Genomic DNA, 19,197 nt, shown 5'->3' on the forward strand with positions numbered 1-19,197 from the left:
TGATCGGAATGTCAATTCATGCTGGATGTTTCAGAGAAACTGATGATCAAAAGAAAAAATGAATGCAGGAATTTGGTGGCAAGCCAAAACATAATACCAAAACAATAGAGAAACAGAATTGAACCATGAAAGCCAATGACTAAATACTTCTCATACTTGATAATTCTCTCCAAAAGCGAGTTAACTACTAAGGAAGACATCTAGTTGCAAAATTGAGATGTTTGGGTTTGAAATGACTTTGAGGGTACAAGATCTTGTTAGGGTAAGCTGTACATATACTACGGAAAAATTATCGCCTGCCAAGCAGCCTAGCTCTGTGCATTTCTCATTTCTTCCTTACAGCTCTGATCTGATTTTCGCCGTTTAGCTGATAGTCGAGGTCTCAACTGCACAGGATGTGATTCAAGAACATAGGGTTCAGAGTACTATCCTGAATCCATAGAATGTTCTAAACAAGAATAAGAATGCACTGATTCAACGCCAAAGGCAAGTCCAGACCTCATAGATATTTAATTAATAACAAAACAATTATATAACAGCTGCCTAAGAAATTTTGGTACAATAAAATCATTTTATAACCCACCCTGAATTTCTGTTTCACCCATCCAGTCACTAGAAGCCTTGTTTATCTGAAAACACTATAAATAAATGCAATTCAACATGTTGCAGGAGTATATTTTATTTTTCCTTCTTTGAGAAAAAGAACAAAGTTAAATTTCATACAATTTTTATGATTTGCAGTTCTTTTCACGTTAAAACACTATTAAATTCTTAGGATCGATATTCTGCCAAGCACCTTCTTTCGTTTTTTCAACAATCTCATCATACATTTTCTTCAATTTATCAGTCTAATGGCATCTTTCTACAATTTAATATTTTCTTGCATAATATTCACAAGTTTAATGGAGCATATTATGGAGTGACCAAGTTCAAACTGCATAATCTTTACCATACGCTAAAATCAGAAAATTTATTATTTTAAATAATCAGGGATACCTGAGTGATTTTTCACTGTTTTTCCATTGAGAAATCCCAGAAATTATTTAGTTTTGGTTCATATTTCTTAAAATGTCAATGATTCAACCTAAAATCAATTAACAATAAATGAAAAAGCCCAACTTAAATACAACGGCAAACTTCATACTTAACTAACATGGGATTACAAAACTGGATACCTCTCAAGGCCCAATGATAACAAGTCAACTAGATGAGCCTCCACATAGGTAACAATACAGTGCAACAAACAATGAAAAGAACAACGTGACAAACTAGGCAACAAAAACCTAAGCTCTCTGGTATCATTGTAAGAACCCAACCTACAAACAGTTAGTAATAAATGAAAAGGTCCCACTTGAATATAATAGTTAAGACCAGCAAACTCGAAACTTAACAGATGATGGCATCAATTCTACTTAACCAGTCCAAATATAATTTTTTAGTCTAAACTTGAATAGATCTTAAACCAAATCTTTCAATTTTATACTTATCCTTTTGGCAAAAAGAAAACTATGAGAGTCAAAAGAGAAAGAATTATGGCCCCTTTGAACCACCTAACCTAGATTTGGAGGCTCGCGATTCTCTCTTGGAGCATCCAATAATTTGAAATTCCATGCACCTAATATTTTGGGATGTATAAATGCCGAATGGTATACTAAATAACTCCTCTTGGTTACACCAAATTTGCCACCTTGAGAATGTATAGCGTTAAATGTAGAATTAAGTTATTTTTAAATGGAAGAGCACTACACCTCAAAACGAGGATTTCTACCTCAACCACTCTTAGTACTGGAGCCAAGCCCAAGTTGCAAACACAAATCAAGGCTTCTTTAACCCTCCTTCCACGCATTATTTGATATGCAAAGATAGACTATGGCAAATTGCAACCAGTAATTAGTGAAGATAACTAAATGAGTGCATTGGTACATACCATCTCAATATACTTGAGTTGCTTCAAAACTTGATCTGTTTCCAGCTCCTGACGGAATAAACACAGAAACAAGTTCGATTAAAGAATGCCGTCAAACTAGTAACAATTATGACAGACTAAAATTGAATTTTATATTACAAGAAATTCATTTTTTTCTCTTGGGTTTCTAGCCTTATCATTACAGACTAAAATTGTAGATATCTTCTATAATGGCTTAAATAAAAAAAGGGTAAATTCCATCTAAGTCTTAAATTTCAAGTATATTTCAACTTAAGTCCATTAGTTTAAAAAATGGACACTTTGCCCCAAACTTTCAATTAATAGGACAATGAGGTCCTTCCGTCAGTTATTGGTTAATTATTCCATTAAAAATCTCATTAAAATACCATTTTACTCTTGAAAAATCAATATCCTGAAATACTCACATAATGTAATATTTTATAACAATAAATTTGTTTTGTTTTGTCTCAAGATACATAAAATATATTAATAATATAAAAAGATTTTTTAAATGCAACATATAAAAACAAAACTTACAATATAAATATGCTAATATGTAAATATATATATATATAACAACAAAATGAATTTATTACGCATGTAAAAATTTTAATCAAACCTTTTCTTTTTTTTCTTCAACCAAACATTTTTTCTTATTATATGTTACATGTTCATTTTCTTTTAAATTTGTTCCTTGTCGAAAATTGTTACATTTTCAATATATTCATTTTATTATAAATATTTGCATATTAGCTTATTTATAATTGTGAATTTTGTTTTTATATATTGCACCTAAAAATCTTTTTATATATTATTAATATATTTTTTATTTTAAAAAATATATATTTAATATATTTATATAAATCATTACTTTATGTGAATATTTGGGAATATTGATTTTTTAAGGGTAACAAGATTTTTTAATGAGACTTTTAACAGAATAATTAAAAGATAATTGACAAAAGGACCTTATTGTCCTATTAATTGCAAAATTTAGAGCGAAATGTCCATTTTTCAAACTAAAGAACTTGAGTTGAATTATGCTTAAAACCTAAGAACCTAGATGAAATTTAACCTAAAATAAAACTGGTATTTCTATAATACATGATCAGATACAATAGAAAGCACGTCCTGTAAGAAGAGGGTAGGACAGAAGTGGTTGCAGACAATGTGCTATAAAATCTTCCATTGGGGACAATTTGTTCTTCGGGTAAAACTACCACTTATAAGATGACACTGCAGGTTCTGTTTCTGACAGATCAATGTAGTATAAACAAGATTCTTTCTGCTACTAAAGATGGCATTGCTTTGTTAAGTTTGAGTCTTTAATTGACGTCTATGTAATAAATAGATATTTGCATTAAGTTAGCTACAAATTGACAACACATCAAACATGACCCACCTTTAAGTTTGAGCTTTCAAATGAAACATATTGACATGAATCCCAGACTAGTTTTTCAGATTGGAAAGAACCAATTAAAACTCTAAAATGATTATTCATGCATGAAGACATTCCCCATTAATACAAAATAACAAATTCTAAGTTGATTAATTCTGAAAACCAAGTCAGGTAACATAACCTGAAGGTTACAATGCAATAGGGTAGAATAAAGTTGCTAAAAGTGTTATCACCTGAGGTACAGAACAATCAGCATGGGATGGATCCCACTGGACAGAGCAGAAGCACTCCCAGTCATCAGTTTGGACTTCAAAAAGAGGAGCCCTAAAAAAACAAGAAGTTAAAAAATAAGAATCTTGCGTTAGCAACACAAAAACCAAAACTACATAAAGAAAGAAACTTAAACTTATGCACATTTTAAGTTACTAGCAACGGAGTATTAAAGCTCAAAAGCTCATCTAAGTGATGCTTAGTACTTAATCTGAAATGAATTCCTCCAGCTCTTGAGAATGATGTAATCATCTTTATCCTCAATTATCATTATCTACAATATCTTAGGTGTATAGCATTGACCAATTCACAGCTGGTAAGAAATGTGCTATGCTGAATTTCCACCTTGCTGATAGCATGTCTATCAAATCAATACCTATTTCCTGATTTGTTGGGATTTATTTTTTCTAGTCAGTAGTTAATTTTATTTGTTTCTATATTTGGATGATTCGGTTCTGATTTTGTGGGCTTCTCCGTTCATACTAGTTCCTCCATATATGTAAAGATTATCTTTAAATTAAAAATACTCAAAGAACATTGTTTTTTCTCTAGTTCCATGGCATCAGAGCAAGGTTTGCTTCTGATAATTTTCTTTTCTAATGGCCAAAACAACCATAACTGGTGCCTCTCGAGAGAGTGGATCAAAGGTGACTTCTAAACCGATTCAAAACTCTTCTCCAATGGTTCCAGTTATAAATGACTCACATTCCCTGCAAATAACACAGCACAAACTCAATGGAACAAACTTCCGGGAGTGTTCCCAATCCGTGGTGCTAGTGATTCAAGGGAAAAGCAAAAGCAGCTATCTGACTGGTGCAACAAAGGAACCATAGGAAGTAGAACCAAGTCATTCAATATGGATTTCTGAAAACTCCATGGTACTGGCATGGTTAGTTAATTCCAATGAAGCCTAAGATTGGAAGGAGCTATCTATTCTACAAAAGTGCTAAAGAAATCTGGGAAACGGTGAAGGAGATATACTCAGATCTTGAAAACTCATCACAATTTTTTGAAATTAAGTCAGCCTTGAAAAACATAAAATAGAGGGATAACTCAATGATTGATTACTACAAAAACAAGAACAATCTTTGGCAAGAGATGGATTTGCTTTCTGGTACAGACTTACATTGTGTAGAAGACAGCAAAAAGTACAAGAAGATGCATGAAAAAGAAAGGGTTTTGATTTTCTCCACGGTCTTAATAAGGAGCTTGATGAGGTTAGAGGCAGAATACTTGAACCCAAACTTGTTCCAAGCATTTGAGAGGCTTTTGCTGAAGTAAGGAGAGAAGAATGTAGAAGGAGAGTCATGCTCGGAACCAAAGAACCCCCTATTGTAGACCCCTCTCAAAACTCAACCCTTGTTTCCAAGAAAAAAGATTTTTCTGGACTTGGAGATCAGCCTGGTAACCGTGGGAATGATAGGGCTTGGTGTGATCATTGTCAAAGCCCATATCATACAAAATAAACTTGCTGGAAAATTCATGGGAAACCAGCATATTGGAAACCACACAAGCAAGGAGAACAAGGCTGGGGTTTTCAAGTTGCTTTGGAAGAAAATAACGCTCAAGGTTTGGTTTTTTAGCAAGAAGAAACTTCAGCAACTCCAAACACTCCTCAATAGTACCCAAATGACTGCACCTACTCTAAAGTGCACAATTACACAAAAGGTAACTACCTCTGTTTAGGGTGCAAAGTCTGATTCTAAGAACTCTTGGATTATAGATTCTGGGGCATCAAACCATAAGATTAGATACCATGAATTATTTTCAACATATAATCCATGACCTGAAAACCTTAAGATTTGTATTACTGAAGGATCACTACCCTCTGTTGCTGGAAAAGGAAACATTAAACTTTCTAATATTACACTATTTTCAGTCTTGCAAATTCTTAACTTAGCATGTAATCTAGTGTCTATTAGTAAATTGACAAAAGACTTGAACTGTGTGGCTAAGTTCTATCCTTCATATTTTAAGTTTCAGTATTTACTTTTTGCGAAGATGATTGGCAATGCTAAGAAGCATGAAGGCTTGTACTATCTTGAGGATCCTCAACAAGTGAATAAACAAGCTTTGGCTTTAAGTGTTGAATCCTATTCCTAGTGAAATTTTATATAATGGCACAATAGGTTAGGACATCCAAGTTTTTCATATCTAAAAACTCTGTTTCCTTCTCTTTTTAAGAATAAAGATGTCCATTCCTTTTCTTATGAACTTGTCAACTTGCCAAACGCTCATGTTCTTTATCCAAGTCATCCATTTAGATTTCTAAACCTTTGTCTTAGTTCACAGCGATATTTAGGAACGTTCATTGGAAAATAACACAACTAGAACTAGGTGGTTCATAACTACTATAGTAATAACACGAGCTTGTTGGATTTACTTGTTAAAAGACAAACATGATGCTAAGACAACTTTTCAGCAATTTCACAAAACGGTTCAAACACAATTTCAAGCTAAAAAACAAATTTTCTGCACAGAGAATGAGAGGGAATATTTCAATTCAAGCCTTGGTGATTATCTAAAAGAAATTGTGGTTTTCAGCAAAGTTCCTGTGTAACACCTCCCAACAAAATGGGGTTGCAGAAAGAAAAAATCATTTGAAGTTGCTCGTGCTATCATGTTTACCAATAATGTTCCTAAGTTTTTTGGGAAGATGCTATTTTAATAGCTTCATACTTGATAAATAGACTTCCTAATAGAGTTCTCAACTTCGAAACACCATTGAACATGTTACTTGAATTAGATCCACAAACTAAGTTGTTTACTTCTTTACCCCGTAAGTCTTTGGTTGCACATCTTTTGCTCACAGCAAAAGTCCATATCACGGGAAAATATAGTCTAGAGCTATAAAATGTACATTTATTGGGCACTTTCCAACTCAAAAAGGGTATAAGAGCTATTGTCCTTCCACAAAACAAATATTTGTCTTATTAGATATCACATTCTTTGAAAATCAACCATTTTACCCAAAACCGACTCTTCAAGGGGAGATACTAGGTGAAGATAGGCTTTGAGATTTTCCCATTCCACTTCCTGTAACATCAACTATTCCTACCATGTCACTAACAAAAACTAAGTTGGAAACAAAGATAGATTCATCTATGATTAGGCCTCAACAAAATACAGAGCTCCGTGTTTATTCATGATGTAAACCACTACCTCATGAAGTACAAACTTTTGTGCCCCAGCTGCATCGTCAAGAATATGATGTGCAAATAAATTCTAAATCAGAAAATACTGAGCCTACAACACCATCACCAATAAATATTCCCCCTGATGATCTAGACATAACTCATAGCACTCAAGAAAGGCGTAAGATCATGCACTCAACACTCGCTTTCCAACTATCCATAATACAGCTTTGTCTTGTGTCCTGATAAAAAAGATTGAGGAAACTAAAGTCCCACAAAATATTCAAAAAGCACTAGAAATCCCAGAATGGAAAGCTGCAGTACTTGAAGAGATGAAAACATTAAAAAAGAACAAGACTTGGAACATTGTGGGGTTACCTAGAGGAAAAACGTCAGTTGGATGCAAGTGGGCATTTACTATTCAGTATAATTCAAATGGTGGAATAGAGACAGACAAGGCCTGCCTAGTTATGAAGGGATTTACTCAAACTTTTGGAGTAGATTACACTGAAACCTTTGCTCTAGTTGCTAAATTAAATGCTAAGGGTACTACTTTCACTAGCTGCTAATTTTGATTGGCCATTACACCAAATGGATGACAGAATGCCTTTCTTAATGGGGAGCTGGATGAAGAAGTATAATGGACTTGCCTCCTGGGTTTGAAGGGGGAAACAAACAAGGAGGCATGTAAACTGAAGATATCTCTTTATGGTTCAAAATAGTCGCCAAAGGCTTGGTTTGATCAGTAGGAGACATGGACTTAGCCAAGGACAAACTGATCATACTCTTTCTTTTCAAACACTCACAACATGGAAAAATGGCTATTTGGATCGTTTATGTTGATAGGTGATGACACTGAAGAAATAGAGCGACTAAAGAAAATTATTGGCGAAGAATTCGAAATTAAGGATCATGGACAATTAAAATACTTTCTGGGGATAGAAGTTACAAAGAGCAAGAATGGTATTGTTATTTCCCAAAAAAAAATATACTGTTGATCTCTTGAAAGAAACTAGTATGCTTGGCTGTAAACCAACTAATACACCTATAGATCCTAACGTGAAGTTTAGAAAAGGAGGAATTCCATTAGATGGGGAAGATATCAATGACTAGTTGGAAGGCTGATCTACTTGTTTCATACAAGACTGATATAGCCTTTGCAATTAGTGTAGTGAGTCAGTATATGCACTCTCCATTTGAAGAGTAGCTTGAAGCTGTGTATTGGATCTTAAGGTATTTGAAGACCACACCAAGTACGGGTTGTTAATTGAGAAGAATGAACATGGAAGCATTTACAGATGCAGACTGGGAAGGATCAATTGAAGACAGAAGATCCACTTTGGGTATTTTATGAACGTTTGGGGTAATCTTGTCACAAGGAAGAGCAAGAAACAGCATGTTGTTGCTCGAAACAATGCAGAAGCAGAATTTAGAGCCCTTGCACAAGGAACTTGTGAACTTCTCTGGTAAAAGAGACTTTTGGAAGAGTTGAAAATGTCAACTGAATATCGTATGAAATTGTTTTATGATAATAAGGCAGCTATAAGTATTACTCATAATCCATTGCAAAGTGATCGAACGAAGGATGTGGAAGTTGATAGGCATTTTATCAAAGAGAAGATTGATATGAGAGTGATTTGTATGGCCTATGTTCCTACAAAGCAACAAGTAGTAGACACTCTATTTCCAGATTTGTTGGGGTTTATTTTTTTTCGAGTCATTAGTTATTTTTATTTGTTTCTATGCTTGGACGATTGTGTCCTGATTTTATGGGCTTCTCTGTACATACTGGTTCCTCTATATATTTGAGGATTACCTTGTAATAAAAAAAATACTCAAAGAAAATTGCTTTTATCTCTGGTTTCACATCTCCTCCATTTTCAATTTTTAACATTAGAAACAATATTATAGACTAACCATTAAGCATAAAATAATGAAAATGTTGGGTAATACGTGACATGTATACTGGTTTGAATTCTATTTGAGTTTATTCTTGGCAAGTTGACAATTTTTTTTCCATTTGCTACTAGAGGATCGACTATATCGATATTTATCATAATATAACATGTTTACTTGAGGATATGATTCCCTAGGTTCAGCATTTAGGCTTTTAGACATAATGAACTGATATCATTTCAATTTTTAACAATAATTCATCTATAAGTCAATCAGAAGTAAATCGATTACTATTCCCCAGACAAAAATGTCAAGAGTTTTAGCAAATACCAACTTCTGCTAACATAAATAGTAAGCAAGAAAGCAAAATATCAAAGCAAGAAGACTATACCTGCGCCACTTTCCACAGATGGTTCCATTACTGCCTCCTACACCATCTACGAACCCTCTACATTGAAGCCAGTTCCCTATTGAGCTTAATTTAGATGACTTGTTGCAATTCAGTTCCTATAAAGAAAGATGTGTCAATTCTCTCCAAACCAAATGTTCACTTATCTACAAAATGAAAATGCTAACCAACACAAAAAATTGAAGCCTTACATGGAAATCAGTAAATTCTGAAGGATCCAATTCTAGTGGTTCATCAATTGTATCAACATCACTGCATCATATAACAAGAAACTATTTATCAACAACAAGACTTGTGATCAAAAAAGCATACAATAGTACGTAATTTTTTCCATCTCTTACCTTTTCTAATGTGAAACAAAGTAAATTCAATGCAATTTTTGTCTGAGGAGAAAGAAAATTGTAACCAAATACAAAAGAAAGTTAAAAGCATAGAGAAACAAAATTGAACAATAAACCAAACACCATTACTAACCAATCACTTGAGTAATCTGTACCTAGATTTTACTTCGTATAGGCAACAAATTGATGAATCAAAATGTGCATCATAGAAATGAGAAAGCAAAAAAAGGGAAATTTCACATTTAAGTAATCTAGCATTCACAAGATCACCCCCTCCCAAACCTTCATTCAGTGCTTTAAATTACCGAACCTGGAATTTTTCATACAACAAATCGGAGATTAATCAGACAAACTAATTTTGAGGCAACATACAAGACCAAGATATAAAGATTAATCATAAACAAGGCCAAGAACATGACAAGACCCAGCAATAATAATTGTTGTTTCACCCAAGATTTTGTTCCAAAAATTAATTCTTGCCAACTAGAAGTGCTCATGATTTGGCACATAAAGGGAACCGGATTTCTCAATTGGGAAAATATGAGACTACTGCAAGGTTATTTAAACAATGATGATGATGCAGCTCAAAAATTTAAATAATAACCGATCAAAGAAAATAGCAGAAAGAAGAAAGAAGAAGAGGAAGAGAACAGAGAGAGAAGATAGATTTGTTGTTACCAAGAGAGAATGTAATTTTCTGTTATGAAATTCCTTGCCTTTGTACAATGCTCATCTATCCCCTATACACCCATTTCTATTTATCAAAATGCTGACTCCACTAATTATATACCGATATTCTTAACTAACCACACTTAACTAACTTTTTAACTAAACTCTATAATCAGTAAATTGCTTAAGAACTTGGGTTGTAGCTCTGGAATAGATTTGGGCCCGCATCAGATGAAAGATTTAATTCAGTTAAAGCATTCAACTTAAACCAATTAGCAGCATAACCATAATATACGACAAGAACATGCCTCACACCAAACTAGTGCTGGATGTAACACAATATAGATGAAAATATGGCTATCCTGTGGGCTACAACACCTGGGGCACAAACAACTAGGACTTTATGGAGCACGAACATGGTGGAACCCCCCATGTATCAGCCTCGTACTAGTGTTAGACATTAACATGTCACCGACATGCTGGAATACATACGGGACATGGCAAAAAAATAAAAAAAAGTTCGGAAATGGTCGTGACAGGGTGACACACACCCCAGGACACGTTAGAGGAAGGAAAGAGGAGGTGGTTCTAGGTGTTTTAGGCAGCAGAAAACAGTAAAAAAGGTGGAGACTGGTTTTTTTGTAGATCAAGACTTTTTTATTTTTTTATTTTTTGAAATTTTAACTGGATAGAAAGAAAGATGAGAATGATAGGAGATTTTGGTATTTTTTGGTGAAAAATGGTCACTGGTGAAAGGTGGTCAGCAAAAGCTGCCAAAATCTGAGTTTGTGGGTTGTTGCCGAGAGGAGTGTAGAGAGAAATGAGAGGATGAGAGAGGGTAGAGAGAGGGCGGAAGGAAAAAATGAAACAAAAAATATTGTTGTTTATAAAGCACCAAAAACAGTGCGTTTTGGGGAAGGATAAAAGGGGAAAAAGGAAAGAAGAAGAAGAAGAAGTAGGAACTGGGAAGGTAAAAAAGAAAGGAAAGAAAACGAAACAAAAGAAGGAAGAAAAAAAGAGGGAAAAAACAAAATTTTTTATGGATTCAAAAATTAAATTAATGGATACAAAAAATATATAAAAATTTTATGAATATAAAAGAATATAAAAATATTTTTTATTGCTATGTCCTACCGTACCCTTGTCCCTATATTTTTAAAATTACCTTGTTGCCATGTCCATGTCATACCCACACTACATGTCTCCATCCGTGCTTCCTAGCTAGGACTCTAACTATATTAAAGCATCCAACCTATAAACAATTGCAAAGGGTTGGAAAGCCCACCAAATATAGAGCCAGAACCAACCCCAAAACAAAATGGTTTCACATGTAAAAATACTGAACAAATTCCAACCCATTCGCACAAAAACCACATCTCTTTTCTTCTTCAGTTTCCCTTTCAGGATAATTTATTGAAACATCAAGGGGTATAACTTACTAATCTAGTTTATAATGATGCTTCATCGAGGGCAGTCCCATTGTTTTTAAATCCTCAACGTCGCTTCTTTCACACACCTCTGTTCCAAAGAACTGACTTTATCTTACTCCAAAGCATGCATCCACTTTGGAATAGCAACTTGCAAGCTTAGTTTGATGCAATATCCCATCATTAAGAAGTCTCCTTTGGACTAAACTTCCAGACATTTCCTGTCCATCAAAAGATCTTTATCCTGGCTCCCATTCCATCTTAGAAAGTTTTCAATTTAATAATTGGCAGTAACAGGAAATATTTTCTTCAAAAAGGGAAAAATCAACAGAACATCATACTCAAAAAGACAACATTTTCCCTTTTAGAAGCTGAAAACTATCAATTCTATTTCACCCACTAAATATGAAGTTCTTCAAGGTTCCAAAACAAAGTGATAGCTAAAGCAGACTTCCTCAATTCAGAATATACATTTAACTCACTAAAAGCCCTTCAAAAAGGCCAAGCATGCCAATGTGCTCAGCCTTGGTAAGAACTTATAAAACATCTCAGCTGTTGAAGGGAAACAAGAAGATTAGTCTACCCTATATTATTGGGAACACTGTATCAGTTCCTAGCTAAATTTCATAAATTGGAATCTAAATTCTGACAGATTTTCTTAAGTAAAGAAAAAGGCTTACACATGATCACAGAAAAATACTGGTAATCTTTTGTATGATAAAAAGTGGTAATCCTTTTGCCATTGTTGCACAAAAATCTTTGCAACCAATCTGTAATTAGACAGACAGCACGACAAGCCATCAAAGAAAGGCTATCAGTGTAATATAAAGAAAGGCTAACACTTAGCACTGGGTTTCTTCAAGGTCATTGCAATTAGCCTGATATCAAAGTCAAATTCCTTCATATCTTTTCCTGTAGAATTTATGTAGCCTCTCTCTACGTCATGTCCTTTGTCTAGGTCAAGACAGAACCTATCCCTAGGGTCTTTCTTACAAAAAGATAACTGTTTATAATAAATAAAACCTATTAGCCTGCTCTCCTTTAAGCTTCTTATATATAAAAGCATCAAACAACAATTTTAACTGCCTTGTTTCAGACAGATTTTCATCTGTCACAAAGGGAAGCCTAGTTAAAATAACTTGGGAACAATACAACATAAATGAAACCTCAAAAACAAAGGAGCATCTTTCATATCTATGTTTTGCTGTGCACACAATTAGAAAGCCTCTAAACTTATGCATTCAATATACACAATTAATTTAAAAATAGACAGTTCATGGAACATACTTATCAATCGGACCAGACCAGTCAGGAACTTCTGCTTGAATACCCTTGCCAATTCGAACACTTGTTCTATAAGGCTCAGCATCTCTCAACATTAATTCTATTGGACTGAATTCCCCTTTAGATGATACAACTCTACATCTGCCCATTCCACCAGTGATACTTGAAGAATTTCTTGTAGTTGTCTCCATGAGCATAATTCTCTTCTTTTTCATACACAAAATACAATACCACTCATCAACCGGTATTTTCTTTATCCTGGGATTGCAACAACGAACATGGTATGCTTCTTCACAATTATCACAAATTAGCATCTTTTGTGCAGTTTCTGAACGACCACAAATTTTGCATGACCTAGAACAACTACTACCACCACTTGTCCCAATTTCCTCATTAACAGGAGCCCTAGAAGGCCCAACGTCCTCAAAATTACCCTGGTTCCGAAGAATGGGGAAGCACATATCTTTCTCACATAGATCTTCACTCACAACTTCAGCAGCTATTACACTAGAGGAGGAGCACTCACCATTTTCATCCATCTCACCTTTCATAGAAGTTAATGCAAGTTCCATATTTGACTTCGATGATGAGCAACTATCATTTATGCTGTCAACATCTATAGTTTTCTGCATAACAGTTTTATGCACATCATCAGAACTGAGGCCATCCACACCAGAACATCCATTAGTAAATTCATACTTTAAAATGTGAGGCTCTCTACTGCATGCAAGAGGTGTCAGAGGATCTCCAACAGCAATGTTTTCATTTTCAACTTGAGAAGCTACATTTGGCTCCATGACAGCCACTGAAAGAGGACCAGAACTTACAATAGAAAGACAATCCACGCTTCTCTTTGAATTCACAGGGGCCTCAGCACAAAAGTTGGCGAAAGAAGCGCTAGCACTGCTACTGCTGCCTCGCTGTTTCTTCCTCCTACTGTAAACAAAAGTAGGCACAGGACTTTCAGACATAACACTCACAGATGACTGTTGAGAACCAGTTCTTGGTAAGGGAAGGCATGAATACTCAGCCTCTTTACACCCACTCTGAGAAGGGCCGTCACCTTTTGGAGACATCTGCCAATTTACATTACCAGGCATCCTATCACATAAAGAATCTTGTTTCCTGTGTTCATATACATAAAATAGGTCGTCTTCAATTGAACCAGAAATTGAAGTCTCTATCACCATTTCACCTGATATAATTCAACAAAAAAAATCCGGGTCTTTCCCTAGCACAACTAAATTACTTCCACTGATAAACATAAACCTTGTTTGCTCCAATTCCAATTTGGGTTTCAGTGCATCAACCTTCCTGGTCATCAAATATTTGTTCTATTCAATTCCAACAATATTTTTGAACGAACTATTTATTAAACAAAATAAAGAAAAGACAAACAATTCGCAGAAAATATATATCTTTGAAAATTTACATACCCTTCTCCAGCCTTGACCATCTTTTTCTTCCAAAGAATTACAAAAAGGGATGTTGGGTTTTGCACTTTTACCATGAAACAAAAGGCTGAAGAAAATTCAAGGGCTGAAACCTGGCACAAATGTTGCAAATGGAAGTTGAGGCAGAATCTGAAGAAGGCAGAGGCCAGAGGGGCAAGGGGCTTTGTTGTTCTGGGTGCCTGGGTGAACCGGTGGGCAGCGGAGAGTGGGCTCATGGGTGGCTTTTGTACTCAGTACAAGAAGTGGTTTTGGGCCTCTAATTTTGAATTTTGCACTTTTTTTTTCTTTGCATGTATAAATTTTTGAAGGTTTTCCTTTATTGCTGGCCAAATTTTTTGTAGGTTGATCAGATTAAATATCCTTGATATGTTACTTGATCCAAAGAATATAATAATAATCTAGAGTTTAATTCAATTTAATCCAATTATTTCATGCAACTACTTTTAAAAGATTGTATGAAATAAATTTAAGCATCTATAATATTTTTTTATTTTTAATTGCGATTTTTTTTTAATGTATTAAATGGTTAAGTTTAAAAGTAAAGATACATAAAAGGAATAATATTGTGCATGGAAAAGACAAATTTTGAATCTAATGTCTTAGTGTCTCACATTCACTTTGAAGTTCAAATTCCTGTTACTTTCTTAGGAAGCCAGGGCACAAAGGTCGGGCAATATGCCATCAATAAGCAAATGTAATGGCTTATTTTAAAGTGAATTGATGGTGCATTTTCTCTCCAAACTCCAATGAGGCTGGCATTGGTGTGGTGATGAGGAACTATAACTATGAGCCAATAGGTCTGGCAAAGATGGTAAGGGCAGATTCTAGTCTAATGGCTGAGGCTTTGGCTATGAAAAGAGTAGCAAAAAAGCTAAAGCTAAAAAAAAAAAAAGGTTTTGGAGGATATAAGGCAGTAGGTGAAGCAGTTTGATGACTTCAACTTCAGCTTTGCAAGAAGAACATCCATTTTGGCTGCCGACAAGGCCTTTGATGCAGCCACTTGAAGAGGTAATAGCCCTGGAAAAAGCAGCATGGTGCATTTTTGCTGAAACAGGACAGCAGTTCTACATCACTGCTTGGACTTTGGTAGAGCCCTTTTGCACCCTGGTTTCAGACTTTGTTGACATTTTACTTTCACCATTCTTTAGAATGCTGTTTACAGTCTCCATGAAACCAGGATTTAAATTTGTCTTACAGGTCTTCCATTCACTTCGAAACACTCACGGTCTTGTCACATTCTTTACATCCTGTAACCAGCATAGGTTCAGCATAGATTCAGGTATAATATAATGACAAAAAAACCTTCAAAAATGAAGTTTGTACCCAAAAGGTTGTATTCAATATAAACCTGGGATGAGTATACATTCAGCTTTAGAAACAAATTACATAGGAATTTCAATGAAAGAATATCACAATTCATTTCAGGGTTATCAAACTCTAAACTTTTTTTTTTTCTACATGCATTGCAGGTTGATTTGAAAAAAATGTGATTGTTTCAATATAGGGATAACGTCTTAAAGATGACAAACAATGCTCTTCCCACTTTATCACAATCCAAGGAAAAGAAGGCACCAACTTCAGCTTAGCACTACCTTGCAATTAATCCTCTGTAACTATTCCTATTGATCATCGATGTGATTAATCACAAATTGTACATAATTATTGTAAGCTTCTGAACACAACATACAGATGGCTGATTTTTTATTCATCTGCCAGATGTCTTGCTTTTGCAGCCAACTTAACTAAAGGCAGAACAGAAAGAAGATGGTCATTGGTCTTTATAAGCTTTCAAGAAACAAGAAATTTTATGGAATCTGTTTCAATGAAAGGAAGCTGTGTGTGGCTTTGTTTATGGTATCCAGGCTTTAATCCATCATCAGCCCTCCATTGTGAAACAAGAAAGGATTTAGCAATTTCAAGCCCAGAAAAACTCAAGGAACAAGTATAGTAGCAATTTTAAGGCTAGGAAAGCTAAAAACATGTTATCTTTTTCTCTTTTGGTAAAATAAATGTGAAATAAAAAATCATTTGAAGCAGGGCTATGTCTTGAATTCCTGCATCATATTATGTCAATAAAGCAATGATTTATCATTCATCTAGTAAATTTACGGGCAAATGTGTTAACAACAAATACAAAATTAACGGTCACCGCATGTTGAAGAACGTAAGTAACGGAAATTTGAACCTTTCTAGTTCCATCAGGTCTTTCAAAGCAGTTGAGCTAACTTATCCGTTTTATCAAAAGCAACAAACAAGGTTCGATAGAACACAATCAAACGTAGAAAAACTGCAAGGAAGAAACTTGTGCCATATTTAAAATACCTGCAATCTCAGAAGTCTCCTAATCCAGCAACTCAGATGGATCACTACTAATTCAGTAAGGTTCAATGGTTGGAGGGATCCTGGGCGTCTATTTGTCATTTAAACTGATCATGACTTAACAAGACGAAACAAGCAAGAACTAAAGTAAAATTCAGTTCATAATATCAGGAATCTTAGCTAAAATGCATAAGGTTTAAAAACATATAGATATAGTTCAACTCAAGTGGTTCCAATGACCAAGATTACAAGTTGTTAGTTGTAGACCTTAAGCATGTAGCATTGACATTATAGCTCTCAACAAATGATGTGAAACTAAACCTTGCAGCTACATTGTTGAACGTTTACTCTTCAAGCTCATCCTTAAAAGCTAACCCTTATTGAATTCTAAAATTCAAAGGTAATGTGTAATGAGATGTGTTGAGGTCAATAAAGCAAACCTGCAAAATTTTATGGGAGACTCAGGCTACTAATAAAGAGATTTGCACACACTTATATATTTGTCAACAAGAAAAGAAGATTGATACCACGATTGGATGTAAGAAAAACTCCAGCCATGGACCAACTTAGCCAGGAGGTTTACAAGCGGGGATAATAAGCAATCAGGGGAGAAAATTTTAAATATAGTATAAAACTTTACTCAACAATGAGTTGACCTGCAAAAGGTAATTTTATAGGAAAGAAAGAAAGAAAAAACCAAAACTAAAGGAAAAAATATTGAGCAATATTTCTGGTAAAAGTTTAAGAACATAAGTACTTGATATTATATAAGTAACTTCGAATTCTTAGGAAAGTCATAAGACATAAAACTTTGTTTGTTATGCAAAAGCACCAGTTCAGTGCAAGTTGCACTCATCAAAACCAGAAGGGAGACATAAAACAAGATCCAGAATTCATGTAGCAACAGAATCAGGTTCAAAATTTTCAACATTTTTACGCATTTTAATTTTACAACAGCTATAAATCATGGGTGTCACCTACAGGTTTCCCAACAAATTTTGCTCAAGCAACTTCAGTTTAAGAAATATGTTGTATGAAAACAAATCTAGAATTCATTTTAAAAAAAAAAGTCTTTTGAGGTTATAGTGAGTGTACCCATTAACAGCAGAATTCAATCAGTTACATCAACCAACTGGTGCAACAAGCTGAAAGCTACTTTCTTCCATCAGTAGTGGTCATAGCACAAAAGCTGAAGTGCAATTCAATAGAGATGCAAACCACTTAAAAAGAGCCTTATCTTGCTCTCTTCAAACATAAGAGACAGATGACTGTTTAATTGCCACCACCTGCGACCAAAATTGACAAGAAAAACGGTTAACTAAACATCATCTTAGAGAAAGAGAGGGAAGGAAAAAGAGAGAGTAATGTTTGGTCTTTGTTCTAGTTTTTTTTTTTTTTCTTTTCTTTTTGCTTCTGGGGAGGAATATGTATGGAGTTTGTGGGAGGGGAAGAGAGTCATGTTTTGCTAAGCATTCAGCTTCAAGTAAGAAAAGTATCACAAAATGAAATGGCTTAGAGCAAAAACATGCAACCTTTAAAAAGAATATAATTGCACATAAGGGAACAAAAGTACTAGGACAAGTGAAAAAGAACCTCCAGTTAAAAGAGGTAATAAGAAACTTGATTCAAGCATCTTTTGAAATCAAGCAACTACCGGAATAAAACCAAAGTTAGAAGTCATCAACCACAATGCATGAGCCACAGCAAATAGAGGTTAGATATGATTGACCAACCTCACTGCTTTTATAGATCTCATTAACTGCACAGAGTCCCCTTGGCCTCTCTTTCAAATAGCAATAAAGTTAAAGAGCCTTATCATATAACCAGCAAAAATGAACAGTAAAATGAAACAAAACATCAGTCAGACTCTCAATAACCATAATCTCAGCTGTCTTCTGGTAGCAACTAGATTGAAAAATCCCAAATCTGAATACGGAAGCTAGATAGTTTTCTGTCCTCTGTCTAATGCCATTCTCATAATTCTTTTCATGACCAAGTCCAAAAATTTTCCCATGCCACCTGAGGATCCCAGCTAGGAATCAGGCAAAATGATTCAAAACATAAACATAATGGCAGAGATTTATTTTTGTAATGATAAAAAAAGGCTTCTCTGTGCACCCCACGATGTTCTGTAAGGTAGATGGTATGCATTAACCTAAATAATGAGTTTGCCCAGTATGTCAATTCTTCTCTTCAAGGTAGAGCCAGCCTGCATTAAATAAAAAGAAGAAAGATCCTAACATACTTCCAAAAAAAGGAGTTATCTTTTAAGATAACTCACATATATTACAAAGAAGCAACATCACACATTTCGGTTAGGGGGAAAGGTAAAACATGTCAAAAAAAGAATCATTGCACATCCCTAAATAGAATGGTAATCGATGTCCATGGCCCTCAAGAATTTCAAATGATTGATAAATAATCCAGTACATCTCCCCGAATGAACATGGAAAGATAACATAAAAAAGATATGAAGAGTATCCTATCCAATATAATAATCACAACAGAAAAATAGAAATGAAGACCTAAGATGGGATGTCTTTAAGCCAAATTCATTCACCCAATCACCAGTGCCTTGGAGAACCACCTCCCTTATTCTTTCAAAAGAAGGCATTCTTGGGTTTTGGTAGCTCATGAATGTCCATCATTTGTATCATTCTTGCTTTTC

General features: G+C 34.6%; 1 protein-coding gene across 10 annotated transcripts; it reads right to left on the reverse strand.

The window, feature by feature from the left end:
* Positions 1-118: 118 nt before the first annotated feature.
* Positions 119-19,197, reverse strand: LOC111297027 (uncharacterized). Of its 10 annotated transcripts, none has more exons than XM_089741001.1 (12): positions 18,685-19,197; positions 18,263-18,548; positions 17,625-17,815; positions 16,533-16,969; positions 14,193-15,457; positions 12,760-13,881; positions 12,153-12,242; positions 9,227-9,287; positions 9,018-9,133; positions 3,560-3,650; positions 1,928-1,975; positions 119-386 (listed from the first exon to the last, which is right to left on the reverse strand). In XM_089741001.1, exons 5-12 carry the CDS (start codon positions 14,423-14,425, stop codon positions 309-311), a joined length of 1,839 nt encoding a protein of 612 aa, XP_089597127.1. In that variant the 5' UTR covers positions 14,426-15,457; positions 16,533-16,969; positions 17,625-17,815; positions 18,263-18,548; positions 18,685-19,197; the 3' UTR covers positions 119-308. The 10 variants fall into 10 exon arrangements, with proteins under 10 accessions (XP_089597127.1, XP_089597126.1, XP_089597129.1 ...); XM_089741000.1 differs by having other exon boundaries at positions 18,648-19,197; XM_089741003.1 differs by lacking the exon at positions 18,263-18,548.

The sequence above is a fragment of the Durio zibethinus genome, chromosome 12 (genome assembly GCF_047325235.1).
Source record: "Durio zibethinus cultivar Kanyao isolate XHJ-2024 chromosome 12, ASM4732523v1, whole genome shotgun sequence".
Lineage (NCBI taxonomy): Eukaryota > Viridiplantae > Streptophyta > Magnoliopsida > Malvales > Malvaceae > Durio > Durio zibethinus.

What these genes read in the sequence shown, in the direction of transcription:
- LOC111297027 (XM_089741003.1), bottom strand. Translation starts at nt 14,425, where the DNA reads ATGAGCCCACTCTCCGCTGCCCACCGGTTCACCCAGGCACCCAGAACA. An exon ending in ATGGTCAAGGCTGGAGAAGG is followed by an intron (nt 13,882 to 14,192) that starts GTATGTAAATTT and finishes ATATGAACACAG; the next exon opens with GAAACAAGATTCTTTATGTG. An exon ending in CTGATTGTTCTGTACCTCAG is followed by an intron (nt 1,976 to 3,559) that starts GTGATAACACTT and finishes TTATTCCGTCAG; the next exon opens with GAGCTGGAAACAGATCAAGT.